The sequence below is a fragment of the Eleutherodactylus coqui genome, chromosome 13 (genome assembly GCF_035609145.1).
Source record: "Eleutherodactylus coqui strain aEleCoq1 chromosome 13, aEleCoq1.hap1, whole genome shotgun sequence".
In the NCBI taxonomy this organism is placed as follows: Eukaryota; Metazoa; Chordata; class Amphibia; order Anura; family Eleutherodactylidae; genus Eleutherodactylus; species Eleutherodactylus coqui.
In genome coordinates this window covers 54511055-54523797 of record NC_089849.1, presented here as the reverse complement: position 1 = coordinate 54523797, position 12743 = coordinate 54511055, and the positions used below count along the sequence as shown (strand labels likewise).

Sequence of the window (12743 nt, the reverse complement as noted above, 5' to 3'; positions counted from 1 at the left end):
TAGAGTTCGCTCACTAAATATTTTGTATTGTACTTTGTACAGAAAAGAGAAAAAGTGAGTCCTCAGTTAATGGCCAAATGTACTTTTACACAGGCCAGCGATCAGCTGAAAAATTGCTCCAATTACTGATTTATGACCTATAGTTGTCCCATGTCAAAGCAGAACCTGAAAAGGTGCAGTCGCTCATTAGTCGCTCGTACCCCAACTAAAGACTATGACAGATAGTAAGCTGTGGAGACTAGGGACTCTTTATCAAGCATGGTTTAAAGGGGTTGTCCCGCGCCGAAACGGGTTTTTTTTTTTGGTTTCCCCCCCCCCCCCCGTTCGGCGCGAGACAACCCCGATGCAGGGGTTAAAAAAACAACCCGCACAGCGCTTACCTGAATCCCGGCGGTCCGGCGTCTTCATACTTACCTGCTGAAGATGGCCGCCGGGATCCTCTGTCTCCGTGGACCGCAGGGCTTCTGTGCGGTCCATTGCCGATTCCAGCCTCCTGATTGGCTGGAATTGGCACGTGACGGGGCGGAGCTACACGGAGTCGGCATTCTACACGAGCGGTCCCATAGAAGACTGCAGAAGACCCGGACTGCGCAAGCGCGGCTAATTTGGCCATCGGAGGGCGAAAATTAGTCGGCTCCATGGGAACGAGGACGCCAGCAACGGAGCAGGTAAGTATAAAACTTTTTATAACTTCTGTATGGCTCATAATTAATGCACAATGTATATTACAAAGTGCATTAATATGGCCATACAGAAGTGTATAGACCCACTTGCTGCCGCGGGACAACCCCTTTAATCCAATATCCAAAGAGTTATATTTACTCATAAATACATTGTAATAGTGTAACTATGGACGATCTCTTTTACATATAGATATAGATATGGTCCCAGTGACAAGCATGGATCGACATCCACACTTGTCTGCCTGCCCCTCACACAGGCTGATTTGGACTGTATGGGGGACGAACAACCATTAGACTTTTCTTGTTAGTAGCCCAATTATACAGGGATGTGCTGTCAGCAACTGTTTATGATGCAATCACCTGATCGCCGAGTGTTTGCTCATTTGTTGGATGATCAGCGCCCTCTTCACGGGGTTCCAATGATCGGGCAAACCTTCTTGGGCACGTTCTTGCCCGATCATCAGACTGTATAAAAGGCCTTGAGCTCTGAAAGGCATGTTCCTTCAAGGGTTTTCCATAGTTATCCTATGGATGCATTCACTGCGTTATCCGCGTGCGCGTTATTGCCGCGAGTAACACCGTAAAATAGCGCTTGTGGACAGGAGGCCATACTGTACATCCATATGGCCGCTGTAGCCATTCACATGCCCCATTGGTGATCCTATGCAACTATCATCTATGCAACATGAGACCACGGAGTCCGGCCTTGGCTACAGAAGCGGTGTCGATGTACGGCATGCCATCATTGCAGAAAAAAAAAAGACTGGTGGGGACCGCTGGAGAAGTGGGAGACTTCAGGTTATTTTTGCGCTTCATCACATTTCGTGTTATTTGGCTACTTTTTTTTTTTTATGTAGAATTCTATACATTCATGCAACAAATGAAATCCCAAGTTTTAATAAGTTAAAGGTTGTCCTTAACCCTTTCCAATCCACTGTCTGACCTCTGAAGACATTATGATTTAAGGCTGTACAGCTCTGATGTTGGAAGACATCCGCCGGGGTTCTCTTACTGTATATTGCCAGCCTCTCTGCTGTCGGAGCCTATCCAACGTGTCACCTCATGCAGTACTGGCTTTAGCCAGCATATAGCGCCGTTGTATAACGGCAGAAAAAGAGTAAGCCCCCTAGGAAAACCAGGATACAAATTGGATTGGAAAGGGTTAATATGTACTATTGTGTATCAGTTCAGTTCCTAAGAACATATCTCGGAATACCGTAGATTTATTTACATGTTCGCAAAGTTGGAACGTATTTAGGACTCCAGACATTACTCATGAGAAAACCCCTTCAGCACCTGACTTGGAGTAAGAGCCGGCACAATGAGGGCAGGTCTAAGCTTTGTAGACGTGGGGTCCCCTTTCTCGTATGTGAACTCTTACACACGTTCGTAAGCGCCATTGATTATTAATGGCTCCGTTGAATGGCTTATTATCTGTGTTGTACGGGTGGTTGCTCAGGTCTGGCTTGTACTTCATTCTCTCTCTTGTCATTGTAATAACTTTGTTTCCATTCAAACCTCATTTACATCTTCAAGCTGAAGATTAGGATTTGTAGAAATACATCTGAATGCCGATCAGAGATGCTATGTAGCGCGCTGGGTAAATGTCGCATGATTCACGGTTTGCTCCTTTATACCTGTGCCGTCATTTTGCATTATTTCTGGTTTTCTCACATTCCTACGAGAGATGCCAGTGAGCACTCCTGAATACATTATGCATGTTGTGCAGGTGGCAGCGCAGTTAATATTTATTTTATTCGGGTATTCGGGGTATTTTTATATAGTAGTCTCACATGACCGGTCCGTTCTGGTTATAAACTCGCTAGCGTGCATTTGTGGAGGGTTACTTGTTTATTGTAGATCAGTGTAAATGGGCATCAATCTGTTCGCCATCGATGCCCGTCTCGAAGACTGATGAGCTGTACGTTAAAGGGAAAGTGTCATCAGAAAGTGACTGCGTGTGTTTTATTGAGAGGGGTATATATAAAATGTGTTGTGTTTTTTTAAATAATTTTAAGCTTATTTTTAAAGAATCTTGGGGATTTAATTTATTCTTTAAAATTTCCATGTCACTAGCTATAGCAATAAATACTGAAATCTTGCAGTTTTCACACTGAACATTAAGCCTAATAATAGTCTTGCACTTCCTGTTCTGTAGGGATCACTTCTCAGTAGTCATTTCATCATCATTGTCTCAAGGATTGCAATGAAACGTGACACCTATATATAGATAACACAGGATTCACCATTCACAATAGGTGATGGGCACAGCTCACCTCTCTCCCCTCCCTGCTTGGTGATCAGGTTACAGAGCATGCTTAGAGGACGCTGCCATAAAAGTCAGTGAATCTCCAGACTACAATTTTCTACGGCCCATGAGACTGTTCTAAAGTATCTCTCTGAATGCTGTTAAAGGGATTTACCAAGGAAATGCTGTTAAAGACTTCTCCTCAAGATGGCGCCTCAATAGTTGATTGGCTGGGGTTGGACACACCCCGCTATCAGCACCATTACACCTAAGGGTCGGAGCAGAAGCTGCCCCCTGTATAGTGGCCAGCTCTTGTGATTGGAGGTGCAGCTCCCATTAGGATCAATAGGAGCTGCACCTGTAGCTGCAAGCGTTAGCTACTACCTATCCCGAGGATAAGCCATTAATAGAACTTCCTGGAAACACCCCTTTTATGCCACAGGATGTAAGTTTATGTCCCAGCAGGGTGGTACTTAATGCAACCGAATATAAATTTATGGCTTGTGGGTGGCACGAGCTCAGAAGTGAGCCTGCGCTATCCTGTAGGCGGGAGTTGTCTATGATTGACAGATGGACTCCTATTGCAAAAGCAAGGATTGGTGACTGTGCTAAAGTGGGGAAAAATATATATATATTCGGTATTGTCGTAATCATACTGACCCAAAGAAAGGATTTATTGTGTCATTTGTGCTGTATGATTAAGGCCTCATGTCCACGGGGAAAATAATAATTAAAATCCGCAGCGGATCACCCGCGCGCGGATCCGCGCCCCATAGGAATGCATTGACCACCCGCGGGTAGCTAAATACCCGCGGATGGTCAATAAATGTGAATTAGAAAAATCATGGAGCATGAAAAAAAATGGACATGCTCCATTTAGGCCTCATGTCCACGGGGAAAATAATAATTAAAATCCGCAGCGGATCACCCGCGCGCGGATCCGCGCCCCATAGGAATGCATTGACCACCCGCGGGTAGCTAAATACCCGCGGATGGTCAATAAATGTGAATTAGAAAAATCATGGAGCATGAAAAAAAATGGACATGCTCCATTTAGGTGCGGATCACGCTCCGGATGGCCCCATTGATCTCTATGGGGTGCGGGAAATCCGCTGCGGGTGTTAAATGCCATTTATTTGGGTGCGTGAAATCTGCATGCGGATTACAAGTTTGGCTTCTTTTTCAGTGGCCTTGCATGTTTTTTCACGCGCAGATGCAAAAATGCCATCCGCGTGCATACACGCGTGAAAAAAAACGCATCCGCGTGTCATCCGCATGCAATAAAATACTATTTTAAGCTCATCCGCACTGCATCCGCGGCCCAAATCCGCGTTACAAATCCGGAGCAGATTTGATTTTCCCCGTGGACATGAGGCCTTAGGTGCGGATCACGCTCCGGATGGCCCCATTGATCTCTATGGGGTGCGGGAAATCCGCTGCGGGTGTTAAATGCCATTTATTTGGGTGCGTGAAATCTGCATGCGGATTACAAGTTTGGCTTCTTTTTCAGTGGCCTTGCATTTTTTTTCACGCGCAGATGCAAAAATGCCATCCGCGTGCATACACGCGTGAAAAAAAACGCATCCGCGTGTCATCCGCATGCAATAAAATACTATTTTAAGCTCATCCGCACTGCATCCGCGGCCCAAATCCGCGTTACAAATCCGGAGCAGATTTGATTTTCCCCGTGGACATGAGGCCTAAGGCCTCATGTCCACGGGCAAAATATGATTTAAGATCCGCAGCGGATCTCCCGCACGCGGATCCGCATCCCATAGGGATGCATTGACCACCCGCAGGTAGATAAATACCCGCGGATGGTCAATAAAAGGGATTTTTAAAAAAATGGAGCATGAAAAAATCTGGACCATGCTCCATTTTCGTGCGGGTCTCCCGCGGGGACGGCTCCCGCGGGCTTCTATTGAAGCCTATGGAAGCCGTCCGGATCCGCGGGAGACCTAAAATAGGAATTTAAAAGAATTACTCATCCGGCGCGGGCGGGGAAAGCCTTCTCTTCCTCACGGCCGGATCTTTCTTGCTTCGGCTCGGCGGATGTGCCCGGCGCATGCGCGCAGCACGTCGCCGACGTGCCGCCGGTGTGACGAATTCATCCGCCGGCCGGAAAAGAAGATCCGGCCGTGAGGAAGAGAAGGCTTTCCCCGCCCGCTACGGATAGGTAAATGCTTTTAAATTCTTATTTTCAGCGCTCATGTCCGCGGGGCAGGAGGGACCCGCTGCAGATTCTACATGGAGAATCTGCAGCGGATCTTATTTTCCCCGTGGACATGAGGCCTAAAGCTGAAAAAAATGGCAGAATAAGTTTGTTTGTTTTTCTTTCCTCCAAAGAAATTATTAAAAGTTTTACAACGCATGTATGTTCCCCAAAAGACTGTAGCATTAAAAACCACAGTCTGCCACACAAGACTAGCCCTCATATGGCGATGGTGATGGCAAAATAAAAGCCTCCCTGCCCACCTGTATCACATTTTGTATCCAAGCTAGAGGCGGTACAACAGGGTACTAGAGCCTCCATGCCTGTCCGTATTACATCTTGTATCCAAGCTAGAGGCGGTACAACAGGGTACTAGAGCCTCCATGCCCACCTGTATCACATCTTGTATCCAAGCTAGAGGTGGTACAACAGGGTACTAGAGCCTCCCTGCCCACCTGTATCACATCTTGTATCCAAGGTAGAGGTGGTACAACAGGGTACTAGAGCCTCCCTGCCCACCTGTATCACATCTTGTATCCAAGGTAGAGGTGGTAAACAGGGTACTAGAGCCTCCATGCTCAATAAATTCTCCTTTTGCTCTGATATTGTAATCACTTATATCAATGTTACAATCGCACAGAGAAAGCTTCATTCCATTCCAACAACTTCTAGGTGCTGGATTTTTTTGTCTTTGCCGACTGTAGTTATACAGTAAATCGGTTGCAGTATGTTACTATAAGCCAATATTAATCTATCACATAATGGTAAGAAGATAAACTATAATATACTGCAGTATAACATATATAGTCATAGAATTGACTGCCTAGATGGCCGGGTGCAGAATATACAGTACTCTGCTACATCTAGTATGACTGGAAACAACCCTCACAACTGTCTTCTTCTTGCAGACACAGATTTGAATAAGGGAAATGGATGGCGGAGCACCAAAACCAGCGGTAAATGGCTTCACCATGAAATCACAGCTTCAGGTTACTGGTAAGTCATTGGGTTTCTCAGTTGCAATGACCTTTTTATGTTTATTATGCTACTATGTTATTTGGAAACTCTCAAAATATTCTATATTAAAGATTAGTTCAGTTAGGCCTCCTTCCCACGAACGGATTTCCGCCGCGTAATTCGCGGTAAAAATCCGCTGCGTTGCCCGCAGCTATTAGGTTCTATTGAACCTAATAGCTCAGGGCACACGGTGCGGAATTCCGCACCGTGAAATCTCCTGTCCTCACCTGCGGCATGCTCTATTTGCCGCGGGTGTACGCGCTGACGGCTTCCATTGACTGCAATGGAAGCCGTCCGTTCACGCTATCTCCCGCTGTAACACAGCGGAAGATAGCGTGAAAACGCTTTCCCGCCTACCGCCGGCGCGTCACATGACATGGCCGGCCGCGTCATGTGGTCTCTGGGGGGCGCCGTAACGGGCTTCGCCGCGGAATATTCCGCGGCGGAGCCCGTCACGCTCGTGTGCAGCCGGCCTTAAGCTATTTATTTCCCGGCTCTATAAGCATTGAGTAACTGAGATTAAAGGGCTATTTCAGGACTCGATGCACTTTATTCTATTGATGACCGACAGATGATTGTCGGGGGGCCTGCCACACGGGAACCCCCGCCAGTCAGCCGATTTCCAGTGCCTCTGTCAGCGCAGACAGTGCAGGAAGCAGACAGCATTGACCGTCGTGCAGCGGGCCTGGGCTGGTAATGCATTGAAGTCAATGGGAGCTGCGTCTCCAATACAGACTTTAAGTCACTGCACTATGAGAAACACGTTTTGTTTTCTGCGCTGACCACTGTGACGACAGCATTCTGAATCAGTGGGAACTCCAAGTGACGGACCCTCAGTAGTCTTCTATTGGTGATCATTAAAGGAGATGTCCCGAGGCAGCAAGTGGGTCTATACACTTCTGTATGGCCATAATAATGCACTTTGTAATGTACATTGTGCATTAATTATGAGCCATACAGAAGTTATAAAAAGTTTTTTACTTACCTGCTCCGTTGCTAGCGTCCTCGTTCCCATGGAGCCGACTAATTTTTGGCCTCCGATGGCCAAATTAGCCGCGCTTGCGCAGTCCGGGTCTTCAGCAGTCTTCTATGGAGCCGCTCGTGCCAGAGAGCGGCTCCGTGTAGCTCCGCCCTGTCACGTGCCGATTCCAGCCAATCAGGAGGCTGGAATCGGCAGTGGACCGCACAGAAGAGCTGCGGTCCACGAAGGTAGAAGATCCCGGCGGCCATCTTCAGCGGTAAGTATTGAAGTCACCGGACCGCCGGGATTCAGGTAAGCGCTGTGCGGGTGGTTTTTTTAACCCCTGCATCGGGGTTGTCTCGCGCCGAACGGGGGGGGGGGTTTAAAAAAAAAAAAACCCGTTTCGGCGCGGGACATCTCCTTTAAAAAAAATTGCAGAGAGTCCTGGAATAAGCCTTTTACCATTTGAGGGAATTGAGTGGTCACTGAGTTTTCTTCATTTAGGAAGTGTTCACACATTGCGGAAACGCTGCGGCTTAAAGCAAATCCCGTTCACATGTATAGGGAAAAAAGCTGCAGATTTTTTTACTGTAACTATACTGTAATTCTATTCTTTAGGCCCCCTGTCCACGAACGTGATTTCGCTGATGGTAAATCACCAGCGAATCACACAGTCTGAGGCTTTCCATAGCGTTGCTATGGAAAGTGCCGGACCCCTGTCCACGAGAGGAGAATCATTGCGATTCTCCGCTCGCGGCTGGCAAGTCGTAGCATGCTGCAAATTGCCCTGATTCTCTGCGGTCAGCCTATGTGTCAGATAGGCTGACCTGTGGAGAACCGTTTGCCGCCTCCTGCTCCCGCAACGCCCGTGGACAGGGGGCCTTGGTTTTGCTGCAGAAATTCTGCAGCGTTTTTGCAACATGTGATTGCACCCTTTAAAGGGGTTTTCCAGATATTTTTAATTGAATACCTATCCTCGTTTTAGGTCCTCAGTATCAGATCAGCAGGAGTCTGACACTCTCAGAACCACCTCCAATCAGATGTTTTTCCCAGCTGCAGCATCCACAAATAGTACATCCCCATATACTCTGCAGTGGCCCAGAATGCTACTTCAGGCTCATACCCATTCACTTAAATGGGAGCTGTGCCTGCCGTACCATTCGGTGCCACTGCACAGTGTACGGAGCTGTGTATTTCTGACACACAGCGTTCAAAACGCTATCTTTTCTCCTTAGTTTATAGTATAGTTGCTCTCCCTAAGTGAGGAGACTCAAATGGCCATGCACGCTCCTCTGGGCAATATACAAATAAGGGAGATGGAATAAATCCTCCACAGTGCCACCTATTGAAAGGCAGTATTCCTTCAAGCCAAAGTCAGACTTTTTATACAAGCCTTGTTACAATGACCGGGAATTAAAAGCAAAGCCAGACTCCATGTACATACAGCTGTTTCAGGGGTTTTGCCCTTCATCAGTAACAAGGCTTGTATAAAAAGTCTGACTTTGGCTTAAAGGAATGCTGCTTTTCAATAGGTGGCACTGTGGAGGATTTATTCCAGCTCCCTTATTTGCATATTCCCCAGAGGAGCGTGCATGGCCATTTAAGTCTCCTCACTTAGTTTATAGTATATAGTTGCTCTCCCTAAGGAGAAAAGATATAGCGTTTCTGTCCCCCATCCCAGGCCTCTCACTAGCAAAGCCAGACTCCTACTCTACACTGATGAAGGGCAAAAACCCTGAAACAGCTGTATGTACATGGAGTCTGGCTTTGCTTTTATTTTCCGGTCATTGTAACAAGGCTTGTATAAAAAGTCTGACTTTGGCTTGAAGGAATACTGCCTTTCAATAGGTGGCGCTGTGGAGGATTTATTCCATCTCCCTTATTGACACACAGCGGTGCCAGCCATCAGCTAATCACCTAGTATCCCGGATAGTGGATCCCCATCAATCTGCCCTTGATGTTCTGTCCCGGGGGTAAGACAACAATAGTTTGAAGGGGTTTCCCGACACTCAGATACTAACCCCTTAACGCCACAGGACGTAAGGTTACGTCATGGCAGCGGGGTATTTAACACAATATGACATAACCTTACGTTATGGGGATGGCGTGGGGTCAGAAGTGATCCCGCACTGTCCGTCAGCGTCTGTTACTGATAGCTGGCTTTCCTGTGCAACAGTGGGGGGGGGGTACATGCGGACCCTTGCTGTTAACCCCATGTAGATCACGACATATAAAGGGTTTTCAGAGGGAGCACGCGCTCCCTCTGTGACCTCATCGGACCCCTGTGTTATAATCGCAGAGGGCCGACGACTTGCCATGGCAACAGGATGCCAGATACAGGCGTTCTGCTTTGCCATTGTGCAATTACAAGCGATAAGGCATAATAAGATTGAGCTGCTATACCAGGACTAGCCACTCTATAGTGTATGGCGCTGTTCCTTGTATGCACTCAAGCTGCCATGGCGCTCACCCAAGCATCATGGCCACTTTAAACTGCTGATTGGTGGAGGTCCCAAGTAGCAGATCCCCTCTTATCAGATATTGATGACCTATCTGTCTCTTCAAAAAAGCCTTAAGGTGCAGAAATCTGTGAAACAAATTAACTCTTGGTAAGACATATGCATTCTGTAGGGGAGCCTACTCTGTCAGATACTCTGAGTATGTGGGTGCTTTTCCACAGTAAACATGACAATTTGTTGAGAAGCAAACCATGTGGTTAGAACTATAAAATGTGAGCACGTGTAAGAAGTACCACTGAGGGTTTAATGCAAGATCACAGCGTTCCAGTTAATGACCGATCTGAAAACATTAGACGTGTGAATAAATTTTATTTAGTGAGTGAGGGGGGGCATGAAGTTCAAACTCTGATGTTGATCGAAGTGCTGGATTTATTGCTGTGTGCGTAACAACTTTACTGTGTCCTGTTGATGCTCTTTAATGCCTGCTGCACTCTCGGGTGACTTTTCAGAAGAAGCTGCTATGCTTGTACATGAGGAATAGCACTATTTCTGACTACTATGTGTGTTGTATCCTGTAATCTTCACCAGTTCTCCCCTATGCACCTATGATTTTCAGTTCTCTCTGAGCTGATGGGGGGAGACCAGCTGCTATATCTCTGTACACTGCACATAGGGAGCAGAATCTGTTTTCCACCCCTAGTGGCCAGCATTTTAGAGGGATTTTACAGCGCAAAAACATGTTTTTAGGTAAATAAAGTGATTTGCACTTTAGCTGGTTATCACACTGGCTATTATATTAACACAAGTTGTCTCAGAGTGCTTTAAAATGGATATCCGATTGGTGATCTTCTAATATGTGAACATGTAAGGAGATCCCATTGGTGAAGTCTGTGGTTTGGAGAACACTACTGATTTACAGCATGAAAGTATTCAGAATAACACTCCAAGCTTTTGGCACTGCCCAGAGACTTGTTAATGGAGATCTGACACAAGATTTGAAGAAAAGGTCAATCAAACCAATAACAGGTAATAACGGACATCTCTGTACCGCGCCAAAGAGGCCGCACTTCACTTTGACATCACAGAATTCACCAGGGTTTTTTTCACAAAATTTTCTAATTAATGAAATTGTGAATTCTTAGACTTTTGACTCCGCACTGGATAAGATGTAATTTCATTTCCAGGTCTTCAATTTTACATTTTTGGGCATAAGGAAAATGTATAACTATTCTTTTTCTCATCTAGTCATCTCCGCTAAACTGAAGGACAGTAGAAAGAATTGGTTTGGTCCAAGCCCGTATGTGGAGGTGTCAGTCGATGGACAGTCAAAGAAAACAGAAACTCGGAATAACACACACAGTCCTAAATGGAAGCAGCACCTTACTGTGTAAGTGTCGATCTATAAGGGTGGGATGCCGCAGGGTGGGCAATAGGTTCAGGCGGGGGGAGAAGAAATAGGGAGGTAATACTTAGAACATGGGGGCACAAGTAGGGTAAAGCAGAATATTCTGCAGTGGCTGCAGAAGAGTCTAGTCCTGTGTGTACTACTGGTCCGTTGCCTTTCTGTGTTGGGCTCATTGGTTATGCAGGGTGATCCTAAAAGCATGGTGCAAAAGTAAAGTTTATTTCTTCATGTATGAATTGACATACAACAGCCTGAAGTTTTTAATGCACCTTACAGATGTTCCACGTGGGCGCCATTGGTAGAAATCGAGGCCATAGAGCATGTGTAGGGTGCATTAACCCTTTCCAATCCAATTTGTATCCTGGTTTTCCTAGGGAGCTTACTCTTTTTCTGCCATTATACAACGGCGCTATCTGCTGGCTAAAGCCAGTACTGCATGAGGTGACACGTTGGATAGGCTCCAACAGCAGAGGGGCTTGCAATATACAGTAAGAGAACCCTGACGGACGTCTTCCAACATCGGAGCTGTACAGCCTTAAATCATAATGTCTTCAGACAGTGGATTGGAAAGGGTTAAAACTTGATGACTTCTTTTTTTCCCCATATGATTTTGGTGGTTTGTTAATTCATGTAGGAAAAATCAGCTGCTTTCCACCGTTCTTCTTGAATCGCCCAATGTATTTCAGAGAGTATCTATCATCACACCTTGTCCCTTTCTTTAGGATATACTAGTGGTGTTCATGAAATAACAAATTTGGAAGTCTTTTCTTTGAACTCTGCATTAAACTGTTCCTCTGTTATTCCACTCCTAGGTGTTTGGGGGTATTTTTACTCCACATGGTCACCCTGACGATTCATTGCTAACTTTGTAGGGACACACCCCTTTGACAGGATAATGACCAGTTGCCTATTTTTTTTTCGTGGATTTCTAAGAGGAATAATAAAGGAATGGCACAATGCAGAGTTCTAGGAAAAGATGTTCCAGGATTATGACAGGACGGGGTTGGTAGCAGGTCCTCTTTTAAAGAGAACTTGTCGTCTACTAAAAGCACTATAAACTAAGTTGTGGTGCTTATAGGACATTTCTCGCAGAGTACAGAGGCACAGTTTGGAAACTTACTGGTGCTGTGACCCCAGGAAGTTGTCGCTCCGTCTATCAGTATTACTAATGATTTCGTTCAGTCTGTGCGCACGTGTTCCTCTGTTCTCAATGGGATCGCACAGACTGAATGAACAGAGTCCTACCAATAGATGGAGCACAGGAACTGGGATCCTAGTAAGCATAAAAACTGCACCCTGGGACTTATCAGGACCTATCCTATAAGCACTATAATTCAGCTGATGGTGCTTATTGGAGGTTACGGGTTCTCTTTTAAAACGGGCATTTCTGGACTTTAAAAAAAAAAAAAAAATTCTATTGATGACGACTGGAACCCGCTGCTCAGATATCCACCGTTCAGCTGATTCCCAGGGCCGCTGTCTGCGGTTAGTGCAGTGGCCCACATTGGTATTGCAGGCTCAGCTCCCGCTGTGTGCTGACCGAAGTGGTAGCGACCCCCTGACAATCAGCTAATGGTCGGAGATCTGAGCAGCCGGTCCCTGTTGGTCATCAACAGGAAAAATTAGTTAAAAAGTTGGGGAATCCCCCTTTTAAGTCATTTGCAGTACACTGTGCCTGAGGAGTGATTTGGATATAAGGCAGCTATAGCAGGACGTATTTTCCTGTAGCTTCCTTTCACCGCGGCTCACTAGGATGTT

General features: G+C 46.2%; 1 protein-coding gene across 1 annotated transcript in view; it reads left to right on the top strand.

The window, feature by feature from the left end:
• Nucleotides 1-12743, top strand: part of ITCH (itchy E3 ubiquitin protein ligase) — a 65772-nt gene that overhangs the window by 23183 nt on the left and 29846 nt on the right. Inside the window, exons 2-3 of the mRNA XM_066587193.1 lie at nt 6052-6139; nt 10826-10967. Of these exons, the coding sequence (XP_066443290.1) occupies nt 6073-6139; nt 10826-10967 (209 nt within the window). The 5' untranslated portion in view covers nt 6052-6072. The remainder of the gene's footprint in view (nt 1-6051; nt 6140-10825; nt 10968-12743) is intronic.